The sequence below is a fragment of the Heptranchias perlo genome, chromosome 5 (assembly GCF_035084215.1).
Source record: "Heptranchias perlo isolate sHepPer1 chromosome 5, sHepPer1.hap1, whole genome shotgun sequence".
Classification (NCBI taxonomy): Eukaryota; Metazoa; Chordata; class Chondrichthyes; order Hexanchiformes; family Hexanchidae; genus Heptranchias; species Heptranchias perlo.
In genome coordinates this window covers 23213962-23238962 of record NC_090329.1, presented here as the reverse complement: position 1 = coordinate 23238962, position 25001 = coordinate 23213962, and the positions used below count along the sequence as shown (strand labels likewise).

At 51.8% G+C, this 25001-nt stretch overlaps 2 protein-coding genes across 4 annotated transcripts in view; one reads left to right on the top strand and one right to left on the bottom strand.

Annotated features, from left to right (window-relative positions):
* Positions 1–11087, bottom strand: part of ggps1 (geranylgeranyl diphosphate synthase 1) — a 58654-nt gene extending 47567 nt beyond the window's left edge. Inside the window, exon 1 of the mRNA XM_067984122.1 lies at positions 10756–11087. The gene's annotated coding sequence lies outside the window, so the exon portion shown is untranslated. The remainder of the gene's footprint in view (positions 1–10755) is intronic.
* A 269-nt stretch (positions 11088–11356) lies between these two features.
* Positions 11357–25001, top strand: part of arid4b (AT-rich interaction domain 4B) — a 147091-nt gene continuing 133446 nt past the window's right edge. For 2 of the 3 annotated variants that reach the window (XM_067984117.1, XM_067984115.1), the window contains exons 1-2: positions 11357–11654; positions 18476–18538. In XM_067984117.1, the coding sequence (XP_067840218.1) occupies positions 18533–18538 (6 nt within the window). In that variant the 5' untranslated portion in view covers positions 11357–11654; positions 18476–18532. The remainder of the gene's footprint in view (positions 11655–18475; positions 18539–25001) is intronic. The other variant, XM_067984116.1, reaches the window with a different exon arrangement.

Genomic DNA, 25001 nt, shown 5'->3' with positions numbered 1-25001 from the left:
AGGGGTCACAGTCTCAGGATATGGGGTAGGACATTTAGGACTGAGATGAGGAGAAATTTCTTCACTCGGGGTGGTGAACCTGTGGAATTCTCTACCACAGAAAGCTGTGGAGGCCAAGTCACTGAATATATTTAAGAAGGCGCTAGATAGATTTCTCGACACAAAAGGCATCAAGGGTATGGGGAGAGCGCGGGAATATGGTATTGAGATAATAGAGGATCAGCCATGATCATATTGAATGGCGGAGCAGGCTCGAAGGGCCGAATGGCCTACTCCTGCTCCTATTTTCTATGTTTCTAAAGCCATTAAAAAGTAGCATTGGAAGCAGGATCATATTATTCAGAGCAAATTGTATCAAGATTAATGTATAAACTTACGTATGGCAAAGCCAGAGTGGATCAATTACCCTTTGTGAAAATTGCTTACAATTGAATACAAGTTTCTTGGATGCAATTTGATGGAACGAAGTTCTGGTCTCCATAGGAACTCAGCCAGCTACATAATTCAGCAAAGTGTCTGTACCAAATTATCCTTCAAGCAGGGAGTGACAGTCTCGCACTCTAATCAAGCACCAAACCACAATGTTTCGAACTTCTGCTTTTAACCCCATGGTTATCAAAACCAACACATTAGGTCCTTTGACGATCAGATTTTCAGGCACATTTAACATGGCTCATGTGTACACAGAAAATACAACTTGCATTTACATAGCACTGAGACATTGTTCTACATTAAAAGCACTTCACAGCAGTATAATCAAACAAACATGGACACCAAGCTAAAGGAGGAGTATAAGGAGGAGTGACTGGAAGCTTGGTCAGAGGTGGGTTTTAAGGAGGATCTTAAAAGAAGGAGGTGGATTGGTGGAGGGAATTCCAGAGTTTGGGGCCTTGGCTGCTGAAGGCACAGCCATCAATGGCGGGGAAAAGGGAAGTTGGGGTGGGGGGGGTAGGGAAGTTGGGGGGGGGGGGGTGGGGAAGATGGGATGCGATGCACAAGGGCTGGAGGAGGTTACAGAGATAGGGACAGGTGAGAACACAAAGGGATTTAAACAAGGGAATGAGAATTTTAAATTTGACGTTTTGGGGGAATCAGGAGCCAATGTAGATTAATGAGGAGAGAGTGAAAAATGGCTGAGACTTGGTGTGGGATGGGATGCAAGCAGAAGTTTGGAACAGCTGAAGTTTATGAAGAGTAGGTGATGGGAGACCAGCCAGGAGAGTATTGGAATAGTTAAGTCTGGAGGTGAAAGGAATGGATGAGGGTTTCATGGACAAATGAGCTGAGGTCGGGGAGGAGGTGAAAGCAGGCAGTCTTTGTGATTGAGAGGATATGGAGTCAGAAGCTCAGCTCAGGGTCAAATAGGGCACTCAGGTTGCAGATAGTCTGGTTCGGTCAGAGTCGTCAAGGAGGGTTATGGAGTTGTTGGCAAGGGTACAGAGTTTATGGAATGGGCTAAAGACGATGGTTTCAGTCTTCTGAATGTATAAGTGGAGGAAATTGCAGCTCATGACTGGATGCCAGTAAAGCAACCTGGTAGCACAGCGAGAACGGAGGGGTTGTGAGAGGCTGTGGAGAGGCGGAGCTGGATATCGTCAGCATACATGTGAAAGCTGACCATGTCTGCGGATGTTGTTGCTAAGGGGCAGAATATAGATGACTAACAGGAGGATAGATCTTGGGAGACTTGAGAGGTAACGGTGCGAAGGCTAGAAGAGAAGCCATTTCTGGAGATGCTCTCGCTACGATCGAATAGCTAAGAGTGGAACAAGTGAGGGCAGACCCAATGAGCTGGAAAATGGAGTATATTGAACAGCTGTAAAATACAAAAAAAAACAAATAATCTGAGATATTAATACTGTGCATGTCTACTTAAAATGCACAAATGTATATGATGGAGCAAATCAGTTCTTCAAAATCAAAGGAATAATTCTGCTAATTCCAAGAGGAGAAACAAAGCAATTTGATCTTTTAAGTACATAAAATCGGTGAGTCAAAATTTGCTACACCCACTCCATGAATTTAATGTTTCAACTTTCTTTCAGGAGATGGTAATTTAACCAGTGTGGAAGATTCCTATATCTTATTGGTTACTGGAATGCCACTGAAGTGTCTGCAAAGCAGGCATCCTCTGTTGTTAGAGGAACCCTAAAGAACTTGGGGGCTGAAATTCCACTATGGGCTCATTGGCCGCATTAACATATTTTGCCCTACACGTTTCCCTCTGCAGTCGCAGAGGTGCTTTCCCTGGTTTTCCATTCTCCCCTTAATGACCCATTTGTGCACTCCCTGCATGATTTGCATCACGCACTGGGAGCGCAGAGGTCACGATTTGCTTTGAGAACAGAAAAGTGCAACTGCCGTGTCTTAAAGTGGCAGCTAAACTTCCTGTTGGCAGCAAAATTAGAAATTGGGCATTTTTTGCTGAGCGTTACGCTGATGAGGCAGCAGACTGCTAATGTCCAGGGGTAAGGAGTAAGCCTGTTTCAGGCAAAAAATGGTTTGAATGGTGCAGCCCAGCAATAAAGTCAAAACCAAACAAAAAGGGACAAATGAACGCCCAATTCAAAAGGAACAAGCAATAGAGAAACACCAAGGCCGAAAAACAAGGACACACTGATCTAAGGGTTAGCCTGAATAGTTTGAGAGCTACTTCTGGCTGTTGTGTCTGCAGGAGTGCAATTTGTTTCAAGTTTTAAATGCACATAATGCCGGCCTTGTGCCACAGGTGCAATGAATTGGAATTCTTGGTACAGTACGGACCCACCCCCAACTGAGTGCTGAAATGAAACTCGTGCTGCAGAGCAGTACAGAGCTCACATGATCCTAGCACTTACACATTGGAAAACCCATGTCAAGCACAAAACAGGTGCCCAGAGTCAATCATTTTTGGGGTCCCTTTCCACACATGCCACCAGTGCCCAGGGGTGGGATTTCAGCCTCTTGGACTCTTCCTGCACTAAATAACTTGTGGTTTGTCAGATGTGAAAGCCAATCCAGCTTTTCAGCTCAAGGATTTATAAGGTTTGCTTAGGTTTTCATATCCATCCATTCCATGCAGAATTCACTAGCATCCAGATACTCAGTTGGGAATACGAGTTTATAATCCTCAAAACAATGGTAGTAGAGACAGACATACAGGCATACTGCAAACTAGCTACTTCGGTGCGTTGGTGCTCTTGAAGGGCATTCTGTCCAAATGTGTCAGATGACAAAACAGAGCAAACATCTGGCATTTAACAATTAAATGGACTGGCTCTCGGTGAACTCACTGGTTGTCAATCTGAGAGACAACCTATCAATCTCCAATATGGCATTAGCAGCAATAATGCAGAAGTCGTATTTGTGGCCAATTCAAATAAAGATTGGAAAGTGCCCCAACAATCCTCGTCTAGACCTTACACTGGCCTTGCCCTCCCTCAACTTCTGAAACCTTCTTCAGCCCTGGGTCGACAGGCTTCCAACTCTAGTCTCCTGTGCAAACCACACTCCCAGTGTTCTTCACCGATAGCAGAGATTTCAGGTGTCTAGGTCCTACCCCACCCCCCGCCAAAACCGCTTTGCTTTACTACCTTATTCCTTGCCTTTAATAGCCTCAAATCCTTTGGTTGTTTTTAACTTCAATAATTCTTCTACTACCATTTGATCTATTGTCTATGCGAAATGCCAGGGGATATTTTATTACATACAAGTTGTTGGCTATCTCCAGACATGGTGCCAAAAACCTACCCAAGGTGTTGAGATTCTGTGTCATTTGCCACACTTTTGAGAGGGCGACACCTGATTTATGTTATAAATTCACAGCATGAGCTGACAAATTTTCAGATCAAAATCCGTGAGGAGTAATGAGCAGCAATTTTGAAATGATTCTGAAATTTCATACTCAAAGCAAAGTAGTTAAATTCACAGATGACAACTAGCTAGCAAGTGAAGAACTTACATTTATATAGTGCCTTCTACATCCTCAGGACCTTTCAAGTACTTCACAATGAATGGATTGCTTTTCAAGAGATATCATTTATGTTTGCAAACATGGCAGCCAAATTGTGCACAGCAAAGTCCCACAAGTAGCAAAAGAATAACCAGATAATTGGTTTTGGCAGGGCTGGTTGAGAGAAGAATGTTGGCCAGGACACCAGGAGATCTCCCTGCTCTTCTTCAAACAGGGACATAGGATCTTTTACATTAATCTGATTAGGCAGGAATGGTCTCACTTTAATTAATGTCTCAGGTGAAAGATGGTACCTCCGACAATGCAGCACCCCCTGGAGTGTCAGCTTAGATTACGAGTTCCAAGTCTGTAGTGGGGCCTGAACCCACAACCTGATTTGGAGCAAGAATGCCAAGCTAACATATCATGAATTCAAGAGGAGGCAGTAAGATCTTAGGGAGCTTAATAAAGTTTGTGCTTGGGCTCATCGGTGGTAACAAAGTCAAAATGGATAAATGCAAAATACTGTGAACAGTTCTGATCTCCATATTGTAAAAAGGATATAGAAGCACTGGAGAAGGTACAAAAAAGGTTTACTAGGATGTTACCAGAACGGAGAGGTTATACCCATCAGGAAAGATTGAGCAGGCAGGGGTTCTTTTCTCTAAAAAGGAGAGGACTGAGGGTTGACCTGATAGAGGTCTTTAAAATTATGAAAGGGTTTGATAGGGTAGATGTAGAGAAGATGTTTCCACTTGTGGGGAGACCAGAACTAGGGGCCATAAATATAAGACAGTCACTAAGAAATCCAGTAGGGAATTCAGAAGAAACTTCTTTACCCAGAGAGTGGTTGGAATGTGGAACTCGCTACCACAAGGAGTAGTTGAGGCAAATAGCATAGATGCATTTAAGGGGAAGCTAGATAAACACATGAGGGAGAAAGAAACATAAGGATATGCTGATAGGGTTAGATGAAGTAGGGAGGGAGGAGGCTCGTGTGGAGCATAAACACCTGCCTAGACCCGTTGGGCTGAATGCCTGTTTCTGTACTGTAAGTTCGATGTAATTCTATGTAAAAATACTGCATATAGGAAGCAAGTGGAGGATTTATTGCATGGGGGATTGAACGTGCCATGGGGGAGGTTGAGATCTATAAGGGTATTAGTTGACTCATCACATCCAAATAGTGAGATGCAGCAATAAAAGTAAATGTGATGCTAGGTTCTACTGGGAGATCAATTAAAGTTCAACTTCCCAAAAGGCATGCCAACAGTGTCGAGTTTCCTGGTCAGGCAGGACCTGGAACTACTGCATACAGTTCTGGTTGCTGAACATAAGAATGTGATCCAGCATAGAGGCTGTGCAGAGAAGAAAAATTCTGCTAATTTCCAGTAAATGAGGAAAGACTTGATAAGCTAAAGATCTTCAGCCTCAAATTAAGGCATCTCAGAAGGGTCCTCAGGAGATATATAACATACTTCACTTGGGATAAAGAATGTAAACTCGTAACAGTGGCAGGTTCAGAGTTGAAGGGCAAAGTTAGGGCCGATGTCAGGAAGTATTTATGTGGAGACCGATCAATGCCTGGAATGGTTTGATCGGAAGTGTAGCTGACCCGGGTTACTGAACTCTAACTTTTTTTCTGAAATCATCAAATGGGTGGAAGGGCATTATTCATCTGGTGACCGTGCATCTTTGGTCTGAAAACACCGATGCATCAAAGTGCTACTTCACCAAGCTGCCAAAGACTAATACGGTGCCTTGTGTCGTAGAATAAAGCACAGAGTGAGGTTAGGAGAAAATTATTTACACAGTTGTTAAAGCATGGCATGTTTTGCCACAGTGAGTAGAGAGTGCTGCATCTTTTAAAAGAGCAGATATTTGTCAAGCAGAGGAATATGGTGGGTTATGGGGAGATAACGGAGCAGTGGGATTAGTTTTTGATTGCTTTAGCAAAGAACCAGCACAGACAGGATGGGCTGAATGGCTACAATCTTCTATGATTCCAAGTATATCCGGCACAACCCTTCCTGAAGAAAATGTACAAGAAAATTGTTCAGCAACCCAGTGAGAAAATAATGGAGGCCTTTGTGTGTAGAGTGGTGGGAGCTGGAAAGAATTGTTTTTAAAAGCACAAATGATGCAACAAATACTGCCATTGTGACAAGCAGCTGTTTTGACATCTCGTTCACGTGTTCATCTCAATTCCCAACAATACCTCAGCGATTCAGCAGGTTTATCTAACAAATAGCTGAATGTACAGACCAGGACTGCCCTGGGTTTATGCCTAGGCTGTGCTGAGTTAGCTGTCAACCAGGCAGTGGTATAGTGCTGCAGCTAGCTTCACATCACTAGGTGTGGGAGGAAGGACAAAGTGAGTCAAGGTTTCTGTTGGATGTGCACATGGAAGAAAACAGGATTGGACTCAGCTGTAAACCACCGCCCCATCTTCTCAAATCCTGTGGCAAAACCTCACGTGAAGAATGGACGAGGTACCTGAAACACTTGCCACCATTAAGTCCAAAACTAGGGTTCATAAATATAATACATTCACTAATAAATCCAGTAAGGAATTCAAGAGAAATTTCTTTACCCAGAAAGTGCTTAGAATGTGGAACTTGCTACCACAAGGAGTAGTTGAGGCGAATAACAGATGCATTTAAGGGGAAGCCAGATAAGTACATGAGGGAGAAAGGAATAGAAGGATATGTTGGTTAGATGAAGGGTGGGAGGAGGCTCATGTGGATCATAAACATTAGCATGTTGTGCCGAATGGCCTGTTTTGTGTGGTACATTCCATGTAATATGTAATTCTGTGCTGTAAATTCTATGTAATTCTTTGTAATTAGAACAGACACCCTCAAGGGGGCAATGTCTTCAGGGAGGAGAAAAGAAATATTCAGTCTGAAGTCCAACAGAATCACTTGTCATGGATTTTTAAAAAAATATCCAGGAAGAGTGAGACCATCTGGAGTGTGGGCTTCACGGCTGCTGTTAATGCCACTCACAATCAGCCGGCACAGTAAAGTGCAATCACCAACTAAATTCTCATTACACGGCACTGAACTGAAGTGCTAACCCCCGATGTTCCAGCTCTGGAGCTCAGACTCATAGAAATGCTAATGAAGTGTCAACTCCATATTTACTGAAAAGTAAAATGTCACCTAATCCTAACCTGTAGTTCATAAGGACTAGTCACTTGTCACTTTTTAATTGTACCTGTGCATTCAACAGGGAAACCACCCAGCTTTCAGCAACATACTGTATTTATAATATATACTTAGTTCTATTGCTTCCCTTTACACAGGTCCCAGAAGCATCATTTAAATGTGGCTTATGTTCTATCAATTTTCTTCCTGTACAAAATCCACGTTACACCAAATGCTTGCAAAGGCACACCCAGCAGGAGATACAATGCGAGAGAATGCATGATTCAAGATGAGCACTCTGTTTGGAAACATACTTTATTGTCTCATTCTTTTGCCATTAAATTATAGATCTTTTTAAAAAAAAGTGGACTTGGACTCCCTGATGACTAGCTTTCTGAACTAAACCACCACTTCTATGCCATTTCTGAAGTCGAGGAAGGCTGAGTTTTCTAAGGCATAAGATCATGTGTGTATATCAATACTGTCTCATGCAAATTTCTGCACCATACACAATAACAGACGCTGAATGTCTGCAGCCAACACTTGATCTTACCACAAAGCCAGGACACTGATCTGCAGCCTAACCTGTAACTGATACCACCATTCAACAAAAGCAGCACTATTAACCTTGTGTAGCCTCAAAGGGACACACGCCCACAGTGAGCAGCATCATTCGAGATCTTTTTAATTCAACTGCCACAATGTGGAGGATGAATTTTTAAAGCAAAATAAACGAGGCTACAGAATGATCCTCTATCAGAAAAGTCTGCTTCTAATTACACATTATTTAAGATTGCATTGGAAACTGACAGTAGTTCAGAGACACACTGTTAAATCTAGTGAATGGGAAGGGGTGCTGTGGGCATTGGATTTGTGTGAATGTGTCATACCTCACCACTCAGCCTAGATGACATACGTAGTTTTTGGGAACGGCACAAAACAGTGACTCTGATTAGACATCAGCCGCAAGTAAGTTTTTCAAAGTATTCTTTGCAAAAATGAAATTAATAGAAAGATTTGAGGACAGAAATTCCAAGATTACCATGGAGTACGTTTAAATATTGCACATGTAGGGCCAGCAAATTCGACTAAACATTAGCACACTGAGACAAAAACAAAATTTGGCTGCTTTGCCAGTAAGGCTTTCAGGACAGCTTTGCATTCACCAGACCGATATGAGCAAGAATGCAAACACACTGTTTAACCAAGTCAAACATGTTCCCATAGAAAAGTTACAGCCTTTGATTAAAAGAAAGTTAAATTACAAGCAGAAGGTGGCCACTTATCTTTGCCGCACAAGGTAAAAGGGAAAGAAAAGTATGAGGGTGTACTGTTTGTTTAAAAGTAGTTCTCCATTTTATGCAGAAAAACAACAGACTTGCTATTATTTTACATGCCTATCTGGAGGTGTGTCAATACCAGTAATACAGGGATAGAGTCTCCCTCACTAAGCCCCTCCTTTGCAATCACTGACAGAACTCTACAGCAGCTCTATCACATGCAGTAATTACTGTAGGCTTGTATTCACTCCCAGTGCTACTCCAGAGCTGAGGGCCCCTCAACAAAGTACGCTACTAACTGGACGTGCACGTTTCCATGCCGACAGCACGACTTTACAGTGTCCCAGAGATCTAGAGTTTTGAATTCAGACCCCACAGTTTCTAATGAAAGCACTCTGGGATACTCTGACTTGACAGGAATGGCTGAGTAGTGACAGGAGATCAGACTAGAGAATGTCTTTGTACCAGTATTAAAATTGAAGTTTCTACAAAAACATTAAGATAGTGTCAAGTCCACAGATTTTCCATATCGAACAGAATGATTACTTTTAACAAGCACATGACATCAATAAATTGGTGATTCTGCTCATTTCCTTAAATCTTTCGTATTGCATATCAAAATACGAAAGATTTGTTCAAACCAATTTGTTGATTGGTTTGAACAAATCTTTCGTATTTTACATTGTTCTTTATCTGCACTAGAGTCACTGATGGTAAAGCCATGTGAAAATAGGGAGCATTATCATTTCCTGTGAAGCAGCTGATGGACAAGAATTTAGTAGTATCAGCCCATACTCCATACGTGTTGGGCCACTAAACCAATCGTTGAACATGGTTTGCCAAAATGAAAAGAGCAAATCAGCTACAGAAAACAACCACAAAACCAACAGCCACAAAAGTTTATCTTTCCTAATGGACAGCGAACATCCTATGATGCACTTAATTGGTATTTATCCCAGAACTAGATGGTAAAGACTAAAAGATAAAAGAACACAAATACTGCAGACATATAGGAAGTTGTTTTTAGTCAATTTTAAAAAGTTTGTTTCGTGGATTTCATGTTTTAATGACAAAAACAGGTGAAAAATATTGAAAATGTCAATTGAAGCACATAGTGACAGCTCAAAAAGAAAAAGTAAAGCAAAGGAGATTGCAAAGATTATTTGTATTTTTCTTTGGGAGCAGCCCGTTCCATGGCTCTCTCTCTCTATCCCCCTCCATCAAAAGAAATATTTTGATCTATAGGGAGAGGGAATTTGTCAAGTTTATATGATTTAAACAAATTTTTAAGGTAGAGCAAGTTGGCAGGTGGCTGACAAGATAAAGTGACCCTTCACCAGAACCATTCTCTCTCAGCAAAAAGGGGGAAAAAATTATGTTTTTTAATATTCTCTCTCTCTCTCTGCCATTTTGGGTTTCTTTCTGCCTGCCTGTGTAATTGACACAATGTATATCCAGTGTACTGGGACGTACTGTTCTCCGTGACTGGCCTGTTTGAATAACGACACCTTTTGATTGGTGTGATGCTGTCCCAGCCTAGTATAAGATATGCGATTTGAGAACCTTTTCACTCATTCATCTGACGAAGGGGATAATCTCCGAAAGCTTGTGATTTTAAAATAAATTTGTTGGACTATAACCTGGTGTTGTAAGATTCCTTACATTTGTCCACCCCAGTCCATCACCACATCATTCTCTCTGACACTGATCGACCTATATATATTAGAAAAAAAGTTCTGATTTCCAGTATTCGTGCTGTGTATTTTTTGGTACAGGAACACTTACAAAAAAAATTGAAAATTGGAACCGAGCCATCTATGAGTGAAATCTGCACTCAGAAGATTATATTTTTAAAAAGTGTTACTTTCAAACCCGAAAAGAATTTGAATAGATAGTGAGAGTAGTGGAATGAGCTGGCTTCACTTGATGAAGCTTGGGTTCAAGTCCCATCCCAGGGACTTGAACTTTTAGTCCAGACTTGCACTGGCGGCGTGTCAGCGCTGAGGGAGCGCTGCACTGGCGGAGGTGCCGTCTTTCGGATCAGACGTTAAACCGAGGCCCCAAAGCGTGGACATCAAAAGATCCCACAACACTATTTCGAAGCAAAGTAGGGGCAGCTTTCGCCTGGTTCCCTGGAGCCAACATTTAACCCCTCAACCAACATAAATAAAAATATATATTATTCGGGTCAAATATCACAAGTGCTGTATGTGGGATTTGCGGTGCGCAAATGCCGCTGTTTTTCCCACATTACAACAAAAGGATTGGCTGTAAAGCGCTTCTTTTTTGAGGGGGGGGGGGGAGGGAAAGAAAGTCCTGAGGTGGTGCAAAGCGCGTTATAAATGCCAGTTCTTTCTTTCCTGGGTTTTGACCGTTTAGACGAGCAGACACTTACTGTGAGGCGGCGATGGCGCAGCAACAAATAAAACAAACCGCCGCCGCTGCTCTCCACCGACCCCGGGGGAGGAGGAGGAGGAGGCCGTCCACGTCCGGGTCACGGCGCTCCCACTTCCGGTTTCGCCTTCCTTTCCTTAAAATTTATTCTTGATTAATAACGGAAAAAAAACTTCAGCTCACAATTCTAAAATAAAAAAACACAGCACCGGGGGTTCAACTGATAACTCGAGTGTTCGGAACGGTGGGAGTATCCCATCCCCGGTGTTAGCGAAGGGCGCCGACCGAACACTCACTCTCGACGATTCCCGTCACACAAAAAAAAACACGCCATCCTATTAACAGCGCGCCTGCGCAGTAATCTCTTTTAAAAGATCACCGTCCTTGTCAGTGCGCATGCGGTTTTTTTATTCGCAAGGGTCGACGGGAGTTGTAGTTCTAGGGGGCCGGGTCGGCACCGTGACTTGGTGGGATGAGCGGGAGTGGAAAGACTACATCTCCCGGCAGGCCTAGCGTGGCGTCCGGCTCCACGGGGTTGGGGTGGGGGGGGTCCAATGGGCGATCTAGTGCTGCGGTTGCCGTGTGACGGAGGGCCAATGGGAAGGGTTGTTTGTTGCTGAGTGGGGTCGAGAGTGTGTGTGTGTTTTTTTTATTCTGTCGCTCGCTCGCTGGCGGCGGTGCTTTAACGGTGGGCTGGGTGTTGCTGTCAGTCGGTGTGTGAAGAGCGAGCGGGCCCCTCTCTGTGTTCGTGTGGTGAATAGACCAGGGCCGTCGTCTATCCCACCTTCCCCACCCCACCACCCTTTCGATCGCACTGCGAATGCCGAAGTCAAGCCATCGGACGGACGGCCCCGGCCTGTGAGGACGGACTTGGCAGCGCTTTCCTTTCCACACATCTGGGTGAGGAGAGCGGCGGAGGGGAGGTGCGCCTCCTGCCAATGAGGGAAAGAGGCCCGCAGTGTGTGTGTGTGTGTTGTGGGTGGGCGGGCGGGGGGGGGGGTTGGGGGATTTAAACAATGAGGAGCCGCTGCGGCTGTTCAGGGGGGTCAAGAGGGGGCTGTGTGTGTGGGGAGGGGATCTGCTCCCCACGAAAGGTTTTACCCCGAGGGACCAGGCCTGATTTGCGTCCAGTCGTGTCAGTGCTTTGGGAAATTGAGGCCGGGTGAGAGGAGGTGGAGGGAGATCTCAAACGGACTCTCGTTATTAAGTGTGATCGCGGTGTGCCAGCTCCGTGCTGTGTGTCCGTGTGGCCGCTGAGAAGGGCCTTTTCTCTCCTGCTTCTTCACATCGCCCTCCTCCCCTCGCCCTCCTCCCCTCGCCCGTTGCCCCTCGCCCCCCTCGCCCGTTGCCCCTCGCCCCCCTCGCCCGTTGCCCCTCGCCCCCCTCGCCCGTTGCCCCTCGCCCCCCTCGCCCGTTGCCCCTCGCCCGTTGCCCCTCGCCCGTTGCCCCTCGCCCGTTGCCCCTCGCCCTCCTCGCCTGTTGCCCCTCGCCCTCCTCGCCTGTTGCCCCTCGCCCGTTGCCCCTCGCCCTCCTCGCCTGTTGCCCCTTGCCCTCCTCGCCCGTTGCCCCTCACCCGTTGCCCCTCGCCCGTTTCCCCTCGCCCTCCTCCCCTTGCCCTCCTCGCCCGTTGCCCCTCGCCCGTTGCCCCGCGCCCGTTGCCCCGCGCCCTCCTCGCCTGTTGCCCCTCGCCCCCCTCGCCCGTTGCCCCTCGCCCTCCTCCCCTCGCCTGTTGCCCCTTGCCCTCCTCACCCGTTGCCCCTCGCCCGTTGCCCCTCACCCGTTGCCCCTCGCCCGTTGCCCCGCGCCCTCGTCTCGCACCCTGCCCCTCGCCCTCGTCGCACCCTGCCCCTCGCCCTCGTCGCACCCTGCCCCTCGCCCTCGTCGCACCCTGCCCCTCGCCCTCGTCGCACCCTGCCCCTCGCCCTCGTCGCACCCTGCCCCTCGCCCTCGTCGCACCCTGCCCCTCGCCCTCCTCGCACCCTGCCCCTCGCCCTCCTCGCACCCTGCCCCTCGCCCTCGTCGCCCGTTGCTCCTCGCCCGTTGCCCCTCGCCCTCGTCGCCCGTTGCTCCTCGCCCGTTGCCCCTCGCCCTCGTCGCCCGTTGCTCCTCGCCCGTTGCCCCTCGCCCTCGTCTCGCACCCTGCCCCTCGCACCCGTTGCCCCTCGCCCTCCTCACACCCGTTGCCCCTCGCCCTCCTCGCACCCGTTGCCCCTCGCCCTCCTCGCACCCGTTGCCCCTCGCCCTCCTCGCCCGTTGCCCCTCGCCCTCGTCGCACCCTGCCCCTCGCCCTCGTCGCCCGTTGCCCCTCGCCCTCGTCGCACCCTGCCCCTCGCCCTCGTCGCACCCTGCCCCTCGCCCTCCTCGCCCGTTGCCCCTCGCCCTCCTCGCACCCGTTGCCCCTCGCCCTCCTCGCACCCGTTGCCCCTCGCCCTCCTCGCACCCGTTGCTCCTTGCACCCGTTGCTCCTCGCACCCGTTGCTCCTCGCCCTCCTCGCCCGTTGCCCCGTGCCCTCCTCGCACCCGTTGCCCCTCGCCCTCCTCGCACCCGTTGCCGCTCGCCCTCCTCGCACCCGTTGCCCCTCGCCCTCCTCGCACCCGTTGCCCCTCGCCCTCCTCGCACCCGTTGCCCCTCGCCCTCCTCGCACCCGTTGCCCCTCGCCCTCCTCGCCCATTGCCCCTCGCCCTCCTCGCACCCGTTGCCCCTCGCCCTCCTCGCACCCGTTGCCCCTCGCCCTCCTCGCACCCGTTGCCCCTCGCCCTCCTCGCACCCGTTGCCCCTCGCCCTCCTCGCACCCGTTGCCCCTCGCCCTCCTCGCACCCGTTGCCCCTCGCCCTCCTCGCACCCGTTGCCCCTCGCCCTCCTCGCACCCGTTGCCCCTCGCCCTCCTCGCACCCGTTGCCCCTCGCCCTCCTCGCACCCGTTGCCCCTCGCCCTCCTCGCACCCGTTGCCCCTCGCCCTCCTCGCACCCTGCCCCTCGCCCTCCTCGCACCCGTTGCCCCTCGCCCTCCTCGCACCCGTTGCCCCTCGCCCTCCTCGCACCCTGCCCCTCGCCCTCGTCGCCCGTTGCCCCTCGCCCGTTGCTCCTCGCCCGTTGCCCCTCGCCCTCGTCGCCCGTTGCCCCTCGCCCTCGTCGCCCGTTGCCCCTCGCCCTCGTCGCCCGTTGCCCCTCGCCCTCGTCGCCCGTTGCCCCTCGCCCTCGTCGCCCGTTGCCCCTCGCCCTCGTCGCCCGTTGCCCCTCGCCCTCGTCGCCCGTTGCCCCTCGCCCTCGTCGCCCGTTGCCCCTCGTCGCCCGTTGCCCCTCGCCCTCGTCGCCCGTTGCTCCTCGCCCATTGCCCTTCGCCCTCGTCTCGCACCCTGCCCCTCGCCCTCGTCTCGCACCCTGCCCCTCCTCGCACCCTGCCCCTCCTCGCACCCTGCCCCTCCTCGCACCCGTTGCCCCTCGCCCTCCTCGCACCCGTTGCCCCTCGCACCCGTTGCCCCTCGCCCTCCTCGCACCCGTTGCCCCTCGCCCTCCTCGCACCCGTTGCCCCTCACCCTCCTCGCACCCGTTGCCTCGCCCTCCTCGCACCCGTTGCCCCTAGCACCCGTTGCCCCTCGTCCTCGTCGCCCGTTGCCCCTCGCCCTCGTCGCACCCTGCCCCTCGCCCTCGTCGCACCCTGCCCCTCGCCCTCGTCGCCCGTTGCCCCTCGCCCTCGTCGCCCGTTGCCCCTCGCCCTCGTCGCCCGTTGCCCCTCGCCCTCGTCACCCGTTGTTCCTCGCCCGTTGCCCCTCGCCCTCGTCTCGCACCCCGCCCCTCGCCCTCGTCGCACCCCGCCCCTCGCCCTCGTCGCACCCCGCCCCTCGCCCTCGTCGCACCCCGCCCCTCGCCCTCGTCGCCCGTTGCCCCTCGCCCTCGTCGCCCGTTGCCCCTCGCCCTCGTCGCCCGTTGCCCCTCGCCCTCGTCGCCCGTTGCCCCTCGCCCTCGTCGCCCGTTGCCCCTCGCCCTCGTCGCCCGTTGCCCCTCGCCCTCGTCGCCCGTTGCCCCTCGCCCTCGTCGCCCGTTGCCCCTCGCCCTCGTCGCCCGTTGCCCCTCGCCCTCGTCGCCCGTTGCCCCTCGCCCTCGTCGCCCGTTGCTCCTCGCCCATTGCCCTTCGCCCTCGTCTCGCACCCTGCCCCTCGCCCTCGTCTCGCCCGTTGCCCCTCGCCCTCGTCGCCCGTTGCCCCTCGCCCTCGTCGCCCGTTGCCCCTCGCCCTCGTCTCGCACCCTGCCCCTCGCCCTCGTCGCCCGTTGCCCCTCGCCCTCGTCGCCCGTTGCCCCTCGCCCTCGTCGCCCGTTGCCCCTCGCCCTCGTCGCCCGTTGCCCCTCGCCCTCGTCGCCCGTTGCCCCTCGCCCTCGTCGCCCGTTGCCCCTCGCCCTCGTCGCCCGTTGCCCCTCGCCCTCGTCGCCCGTTGCCCCTCGCCCTCGTCGCCCGTTGCCCCTCGCCCTCGTCGCCCGTTGCCCCTCGCCCTCGTCGCCCGTTGCCCCTCGACCTCGTCGCCCGTTGTTCCTCGCCCATTGCCCTTCGCCCTCGTCTCGCACCCTGCCCCTCGCCCTCGTCTCGCCCGTTGCCCCTCGCCCTCGTCGCCCGTTGCCCCTCGCCCTCGTCTCGCACCCTGCCCCTCGCCCTCGTCGCCCGTTGCCCCTCGCCCTCGTCGCCCGTTGCCCCTCGCCCTCGTCGCCCGTTGCCCCTCGCCCTCGTCGCCCGTTGCCCCTCGCCCTCGTCGCCCGTTGCCCCTCGCCCTCGTCGCCCGTTGCCCCTCGCCCTCGTCGCCCGTTGCCCCTCGCCCTCGTCGCCCGTTGCCCCTCGCCCTTGTCGCCCGTTGCCCCTCGCCCTTGTCGCCCGTTGCCCCTCGCCCTCGTCGCCCGTTGCCCCTCGCCCTCGTCGCCCGTTGCCCCTCGCCCTCGTCGCCCGTTGCCCCTCGCCCTCGTCGCCCGTTGTTCCTCGCCCGTTGCCCCTCGCCCTCGTCTCGCACCCTGCCCCTCGCCCTCGTCTCGCACCCTGCCCCTCGCCCTCGTCTCGCCCGTTGCCCCTCGCCCTCGTCTCGCACCCTGCCCCTCGCCCTCCTCGCCCGTTGCCCCTCGCCCTCCTCGCCCGTTGCCCCTCGCCCTCCTCGCCCGTTGCCCCTCGCCCTCCTCGCCCGTTGCCCCTCGCCCTCCTCGCACCCGTTGCCCCTCGCACCCGTTGCCCCTCGCCCTCCTCGCACCCGTTGCCCCTCGCCCTCCTCGCACCCGTTGCCCCTCGCCCTCCTCGCACCCGTTGCCCCTCGCCCTCCTCGCACCCGTTGCCCCTCGCCCTCCTCGCACCCGTTGCCCCTCGCCCTCCTCGCACCCGTTGCCCCTCGCCCTCCTCGCACCCGTTGCCCCTCGCCCTCCTCGCACCCGTTGCCCCTCGCCCTCCTCGCACCCGTTGCCCCTCGCCCTCCTCGCACCCGTTGCCCCTCGCCCTCCTCGCACCCGTTGCCCCTCGCCCTCCTCGCACCCGTTGCCCCTCGCCCTCCTCGCACCCGTTGCCCCTCGCCCTCCTCGCACCCGTTGCCCCTCGCCCTCCTCGCACCCGTTGCCCCTCGCCCTCCTCGCACCCGTTGCCCCTCGCCCTCCTCGCACCCGTTGCCCCTCGCCCTCCTCGCACCCGTTGCCCCTCGCCCTCCTCGCACCCGTTGCCCCTCGCCCTCCTCGCACCCGTTGCCCCTCGCCCTCCTCGCACCCGTTGCCCCTCGCCCTCCTCGCACCCGTTGCCCCTCGCCCTCCTCGCACCCGTTGCCCCTCGCCCTCCTCGCACCCGTTGCCTCGCACCCGTTGCCCCTCGCCCTCCTCGCACCCGTTGCCCCTCGCCCTCCTCGCACCCGTTGCCCCTCGCCCTCCTCGCACCCGTTGCCCCTCGCCCTCCTCGCACCCGTTGCCCCTCGCCCTCCTCGCACCCGTTGCCCCTCGCCCTCCTCGCACCCGTTGCCCCGCGCCCGTTGCGCCTCGCCCTCGTCGCACCCGTTGCCCCTCGCCGCCCCCCGGCCCCTTTGCCCACGCGGCCCCTCCCCCCGGCCCCTTTGCCCACGCGGCCCCTCCCCCCGGCCCCTTTGCCCACGCGGCCCCTTTGCCCCCCCGGCCCCTTTGCCCATGCGGCCCCTCCCCCGGCCCCTTTGCCCATGCGGCCCCTCCCCCGGCCCCTTTGCCCACGCGGCCCCTCCCCCCCCGGCCCCTTTGCCCACGCGGCCCCTCCCCCCCCGGCCCCTTTGCCCACGCGGCCCCTCCCCCCCCGGCCCCTCCGCCCACGCGGCCCCTCCCCCGGCCCCTCCGCCCACGCGGCCCCTTTGCCCACGCGGCCCCTCCCCCGGCCCCTTTGCCCACGCGGCCCCTCCCCCCGGCCCCTTTGCCCACGCGGCCCCTCCCCCCGGCCCCTCCGCCCACGCGGCCCCTCCCCTGGCCCCTTTTACCCTCGTCGCCCTTCTCCTCCCCTCATCCTTGTGCCCTTCCTCCCCCCTCCCCTCCCCCTCGCCCCCCCTCCCTCGCCCCCCCTCCCTCGCCCCCCCTCCTCTCCCCCCCTCCCTCGCCCCTCCCTCGCCCCTCCCTCGCCCCTCCCTCCCCCCTCCCTCGCCCCTCCCTCTCCCCCCCTCCCTCTCCCCCCCTCCCTCTCCCCCCCTCCCTCTCCCCCCCTCCCTCTCCCCCCCTCCCTCTCCCCCCCTCCCTCTCCCCCCCCTCCCTCTCCCTCTCCCCCCCCTCCCTCTCCCTCTCCCCCCCCTCCCTCTCCCTCTCCCCCCCCTCCCTCTCCCTCTCCCCCCCCTCCCTCTCCCTCTCCCCTCCCTCTCCCCTCCCTCTCCCTCTCCCCTCCCTCTCCCTCTCCCCTCCCTCTCCCCTCCCTCTCCCTCTCCCCTCCCTCTCCCTCTCCCTCTCCTCTCCCTCACCCTCACCGCTCCCTCACCCCCCTCTGTTCTCCTCCCTCACCCCTCCTCTTCCTCTCACCCCTCCTCTTCCTCTCACCCCTCCTCACCTTCCCCTTCTCCTCCCCCACCCCCTTCTCCTCCCCTCGCCCCCTTGTCATCATTCTCATCCCACCTGTTCTCTCCTCTCTTCCCTCATCCCTCCCCTCATCCCTCCCCTCCTCATCCCTCCCCTCCTCATCCCTCCCCTCCTCATCCCTCATCCCTCCCCTCCTCATCCCTCCCCTCCTCATCCCTCCCCTCCTCATCCCTCATCCTCATCCCCTCCTCATCCCTCATCCTCATCCCACCTGTTCTCTCCTCTCTTCCCTCGCCTCCTCCTCGCCCCCTTATCCTCCTCCCCCATTCACATGTTTGAACCATCGGCACCGATGCAGTTCGTGTGTAACTTTGGGCTCTGGCTGAAATGGCGTCATTGACACAAGTAGAGAGGGGGGGCGGGGAGAGAAACGCACCAGGCTTCAGCGCCCTGAGCCGCACGTTACAACCCCTCCTGATCCCGAGTGTTTCAATCCATCCGCCATTCATTTACCTTTTTTCCTTCTGCTTGTGTGTGGTGGGTAAGGGTGGCGTTTGCATGTAAGCGACGACGTGAACATAATGAGGGGGAATTGTATCGCCACTTGCAAAAGATGATGGTGTATTGGCATTGCCTCGGCTGACATTCATTATCTCGGCGAGGGGAGGGGGCTCTGCACTGAAAAGAGACGTCGATCACTTCTCTTTCCAAACCGATTTTTTTGTGTGCCCCTTTTCTTCCCTCTTTAGGTGTAGGGACGGTGACTTTTTTGCTTCGGACGTCGATTTGGCACATTTCGAATCAACATGAAGGTAAACAAAAAATCAATGCACAATTTTCTCTGGCTTGTGCAGAAATTAATCGCGCGGGTGTTGCAGTTTAATGAAGGCTTTTCGGGTGTCGAGTCAAGTAGCGTTGTGTTTGCACCGGGATTTTCCCCCTGCAGATATGTATCCGATGTAGTTGGAGTATGCTGCATGACAAAGCAACGGTAAATACTAACTGCTTATTTAGTGCGGCAACGTTATTGCTGGATCAGAGGACAGCGTCTACACGGTTTTATTCCTTTAACTTCCAACCTCAGTAAAGCCATGGCATCTGGGATGGAATGATACAAGGATTGATTTGTTTGTTTCCGCAACCTTGTGTATACCACATTAGAGTTCTTAAATGCTTGATTTTCAACAAAACAATACCTCCAGTGTAGATTTTTCTGTAGGTTTACAACCGTCAGCGATTAAGCGTTTTAGCTGCAGTCTGCTTGAGCTTCGCTTTAGACGCCTTGATAGTATTTTTGTGCTGCCGCAAAATGTGTTTTTTATGTAAAAAGGCGAAGCTTTTGAAACGATGCAGGAAATTTCGGTTTTGTTCTGCAAACCTTATATATAGTGCATCACATCGACTTGAATTAACCTATATGTAATACTCCGCCTTTTAACAGTAGACGAATGGGAGTAAATTCAAGGTCTAATGCTTGAATTCTGCAAATGATTACTTGTGGTTAGTTTCGGTTTAGCTGAGCTTTGCAAAAAAAATGGCAGTTCTTGGCTATTGTTGTGTCCTAATAAAATCAGCTCGTCAAGTCGGCTGTTGCATTGTATGTTTACTTCTACTCGGTGCAGTAATACAGTATTCCTCAAGTCACCTTCACCAATTCCGAGCTTCCTAGTTAGGCTTGTGGAAATTCTGATTAAAACACAAGGCAAGTTGATTGATCCATGGCATTTTGAATTTAGCACACAAATTAGACTTGGCTCAATAAGTGGAGGATAAATATTACAGCAGCTGTGTTATTTATATATTTTTAAAAAATTATTATTATAGAAATTTGGACTGATGGGGAGAGGTTCCGCTCAAGCTTCTCCAGAGGAAGGGCTTTGTCACCCTTGGATGAGCCAACTGCGGTGGCCTGCAGATTGGGGAGGGGGTACGAATGTTCTGAAGGTCAGAGTGTACTATGCTGAAGTGTATTGGAGGTCTGTATTCAGTGGCAGCACTCTCAGGAAATTAAGAGTTCAAGTCCCACGCCCGCACCTAAAAACAGATTATCTGGGTCATCATCACATTGCTGTTTGTGGGATCTTGCTGTGAGCAAATTGGCTGCCGCGTTTCCTACATTACAACAGTGACTACACTTCAAAAAAGTACTTCATTGGTTGTAAAGAACTTTGAGATGTCCTGAGGCTGTGAAAAGCGCTACATAAGTATGATTTCTTTAACTGCAAAAAGAGTTCCATACACTTTCTGGCTTTATACTGGGACTGCGGTAACAGATCATATAAATGATACATGCAAGAATGTTAGGAGCCCCAGTGTTTGACATGCCAAATTGATTAGTGTTTGTGATCCTTGGGGTGAGTTAACTGATCTTAACCATGTCATTTTCCTCCACAGGGTGAGTTACTGATTGGAGCCCTATCATCATGGGGAAGTGCTGAGTGGCTGCCTGTTTCCTCCCACCTCTCCCAATGTGGTGTCGGAGAGGGAGTCGGGCATCTGAACAGTTGTCTAACTCATACCAAGTTCCATTCACCCATCACCCCTGTGCTCACTGACCCACATTAGCTCCCGGTCTGGCAACGCCTCGATTTTAAAATTCTCATCCTTGTTTTCAAATGCTTCCATGGCCTCCCCCCTCCATGTCTTTGTAATTTCCTCCTGCCCTCCAACCCTCAGCGATCTCTGCACTCCTCCGATTCTGGCCTCTTGCGCATCCCCAATTTTCATTGCTCCACCATTGGTGGCCGTGCCTTCAGCTGCCTAGGCCCTAAGCTCTGGAATGCTGTCCATAAACCTCTCTACCTCTCTCTCCTCCTAGAAGACGCTTCTTAAAACCTACCTCTTTGACCAAGCTTTTGGTCACCTGTCCTAATATCTCCTTATGTGGCTCGGTGTCAAATTTTGTTTGATTATGCTTCTGTGAATAGTTTTGGGACTTTTTACTACATTAAGGGCGCTATATAAATGCAAGTTGTTGTTGTTGTTGTTTGGGGATGGTGCACGGCGAAGGGACACTCCAGAAAATGGAAAGGACAGAAACCGCTTTAAAAAAATGTCGAAGGTTTTCATTATGTATAAAATTTGCTGAGAAGTATCAGTTCTGTGCTGTTAGTACATCTTGTTGCAGATGTTCTTCAACCATGGCTTTAAACCACAGAAATAAATGCCCTTGAAAGATTTTCATGTCCAAGAAGACCCGTTGGAGTATTAATAGGCTGATGGACAATTTGATTTCGGATTGGAAGTATTGTTGGTGATTTGAAAGTTCAGATGGCTGTGGGAGCCACCAGGGCTGTTTTTAACTATGGAGAATTCTACAGTCAGCTGCTGTGTTTATCAAGAGTTAGCCTCCTGTATTCCCAGTGTTCCTAGTTGGGAGGGTCAGTCATGCAGGCATGTTCTTTGACTGCACTGGTACTTTGGTTAATTTGTTCAGAGACATACCGAAGCTAATGTGTCAGCCTTGGTTCACTGGGTAGCACTCTCGCCGCTGAGTCAGAATGTTGTGGGTTCAAGCCCCACTCCAGAGACTTGAGCGCATAATCCAGGCTGACACTCCTGTGCAGTACTGAGGGAGAACTGCACTGTCGGAGGTCCCGTCTTTCGGATGAGATGTTAAACCGAGGCCTAGTCTGCACTCTCCGAGGTATGTAAAAAGATCCTATTCAAAGAGGAGCAGGGGAGTTCTCCCTGGTGTCCTGGCCAATATTTATCCCTCAACCAACATCTGGCCATTATCACATTGCTGTTTATGGGACCTTGCTGTGCGCAAATTGGCTGCCAAGTTTCCTACATTTCAACAGTGGCTACACCTCAAAAAGTACTTCATTGGTTGTAAAGCACTTTAGGACGTCCTGAGTTCATGAAAGGTTCTATATAAACACAAGTTTTACCTTCTTGAAAGGAAATAGGGGCTTTGTTCCTTTAGTTGGCCAGAGACCGTTTGCACGCTTATCTGAGTCAAAGGTCGTGGGTTCAAACCCTATACAGGAATGGGGTATGTGATCTAAGCTGACACCTCAGTACTACACTGCTAAGTGTCAATCTAGATAATCAACTCAGGCCCTGGGGTGGGACTTGAGCCAGAGACCACCTGACTTTGACTCTTGAGATGAGAGTGTTACCAACTAAGTCAAACTGACACTTTATGCAAGTGTGCAAGATTCTCCTATTTTAATGAAAAGATTTTTTGTAATGTACTACTATATTTTCCCATTGGCATGATGCCCTTTTCTCACTTCCAAGTCTATGCTGCCCTATTCATTTTTTAGAGTGGGATGACTTAGCCCATTGACCTGTATGGATGTCAGCACTGCTCCTTGGTCAGCCTATAGGAGACGCACGAGTAAAATGGGAAGGATCTCTTATGCTGTAAACCTGGACTGAGGAGGCAAACTTGACCACAAGCTGGTGTTCCAAGTTTTCCAATGAGAGGTACACACTGCAGTTGTTAGAACATTTCTTGACTTGATTTTAAAATAAGCTCCCCTGTGGCTTGATGGTTAAGGACAGCACCTGGTAAGATAGAAAGTCTTGCATTTATATAGCGCCTTTCATGACCTCAGGATGTCCCAAAGTGCTTTAAAGCCAATGAAGTACTTTATGAAGTGTAGTTACTGTTGTAATGTAGGAAACGTGGCAGCCAATTTGCGCAAAGCAAGGTCCCACAAACATGACCAGATAATCTGTTCTCGTGATGTTGGTCGAGGGATAAATGTTAGCCACGACACCGGGGAGAACTCCCCTGCTCTTCATGCCGTGCGATCTTTCAGCATCCACCTGAGAGGCTTAATGTCTCATCTGAAAGATGGCATCTCTGACAGTGCAGCACTCCCTCAGTACTGCACTGGAGTGTCAGCTTGGGTAATGTGCTCACGTTTTTTAAAATTCGTTCATGGGATCTGGGCGTCGCTGGCAAGGCCAGCATTTATTGCCCATCCCTAATTGCCCTTGAGAAGATGGTGGTGAGCTGCCTTCTTAAACCGCTGCAGTCCGTGTGGTGAAGGTTCTCCCACAGTGCTGTTAGGTAGGGAGTTCCAGGATTTTGACCCAGCGAAGATGAAGGAACAGCGATTATATTTCCAAGTCGGGATGTGACTTGGAGGGGAATGTGCAGGTGGTGGTGTTCCCATGTGCCTGCTGCCCTTCTCCTTCTAAGTGGTAGATGCTGTCAAACAAGCCTTGACAAGTTGCTGCAGTGCATCCTGAGGATGCAGCCACGGTGCACCGGTGGTGGAGGGAGTTAATGTTTAGGGTGGTGGATGGGGTGCCAATCAAGCAGGCTGCTTTGTCCTGGATGGTGTCGAGCTTCTTGAGTGTTGTTGGAGCTGCACTCATCCAGGCAAGTGGAGAGTATTCCGTCACACTCCTGACTTGTCCCTTGTAGATGGTGGAAAGGCTTTGGGGAGTCAGGAGGTGAGTCATTCACCACAGAATACTCAGCCTCTGACCTGCTCTTGTAGCCACAATATTTATGTGGCTGGTCCAGTTAAGTTTCTGGTCAATGGTGACCCCTAGGATGTTGACGGTGGGGGATTTGGCGATGGTAATGCTGTTGAATGTCAAGGGGAGGAGGTTAGGTTCTCTCTTGTTGGAGATGGTCATTGCCTGGCACTTGTCTGGCGCGAATGTTACTTGCCACTTATCAGCCCAAGCCTGGATGTTGTCCAGGTTCTTGCTACATGTGGGCACGGATTGCTTCATTATCTGAGGGGTTGCGAATGGAACTGAACTTTGTGCAATCATCAGCGAACATCCCTATTTCTGACCTTATGATGGAGGGAAGATCATTGATGAAGCAGCTGAAGATGGTCGGGCCTAGGACACTGCCCTGAGGAACTCCTGCAGCAATGTCCTGAGGCTGAGATGATTGGCCTCCAACAACCACTATCATCTTCCTTTGTGCTAGGTATGACTCCAGCCACTGGAGAGTTTTCCCCCTGATTCCCATTGACTTTAATTTTACTAGGGTTCCTTGGTGCCACACTTGGTCAAATGCTGCCTTGATGTCAAGGGCAATTACTCTCACCTCACCTCTTTAGAGTGGGACTCGAACCCACAATCTTCTGACTCAGAGGCGAGAGTGCTACCCACTGAGCCACGGCTGACTGATGTAGTAATCAGGCACACAGGCCAGAAGATCCTGATTTCTGTTGTTAGCTGGTCTTTGTTAGAGCAACAGATGGGGTACTACAATTGATCTCAGTGCCCCTAGGCTACAGAGCTCTTGATCTCTATTAATTGATCTTTGCTGCTAAGTGTGTGAGTGGGTAAGAAACTGGAGGGTTGCTGATGGCTGTGGAACTGTACCCCAGGAAGGCATTGTGCCCTTAGGAGTGATGGGCAAATTGGTTTTAAAAAAAAACCCAATTAATTGTAACATGTGTCTTCTGTGCTAAATTTTGCCTTTCTTGGATACTTTGAAAGCAATGCAGTTTAGAGGGTGATGTATAGCTAGCCTGTTGTTTTGTAATCCATAGAAAGCATGAACGTTTTCAGTCATCTTGTGCTGTATCATGACATGGTGCTCATTGTAAAGCTGTTTTTTCTGGATGAATTACGATACACCCTATTATTGGGTGATTTCTGAATGAGATTTTGGGAGAGACATCTGATTACATGGAAGGAAGCCTTATCTATCAGGCAAGCCATTTGCTTATGAGCAACAGATTTACTTTTAAATCCCGTTGTAATCAAATTAGTCAGCAAATTGCCAGGGTTCTTGCATGTGATGAATGTCATTGTTTTATTGCACTTTCCCAAGTGCGAGTTTGAGCAGGCATTGTTAATTGGAAAACGTAGTGAGTTCATTATAATCATAGTTCTCTGAAAACTGCAGCTTGTGGAACAATAGATGTGTAGGTAGGTGGAAATAACTATGTCGTAACATAATCCTGGGCTCAAGGAGAAACAAATCTTCTTATGCAAAAGATTGAGCATTTTTTGGTATGTTACCTCAACCCGTAGATGCTTAGCGCTTGAATGTCCTTCCATATATAATGTATGTGCACAATTTGTTTTCATCATATTTGCAAATTACAGAACATTGCTGGGCCCTTGTATTTTGGAAATTATATTTCTGTCGTTGGCAGATTTTATAACTGGTGTGATGTGAATTTGCAGGACTGTGACTGGTAGGATTAATGCAAAGTTTTATTTAAATTGCGTTGAATCCACAGACTCATCCTAATTGGTTTGCTGAGAAAAGTGCTTTAATTGGATTGTGTGCAATCTGAATTCTTTAAATTCCAGGTTAAAAATGTAACAAATTGAAAA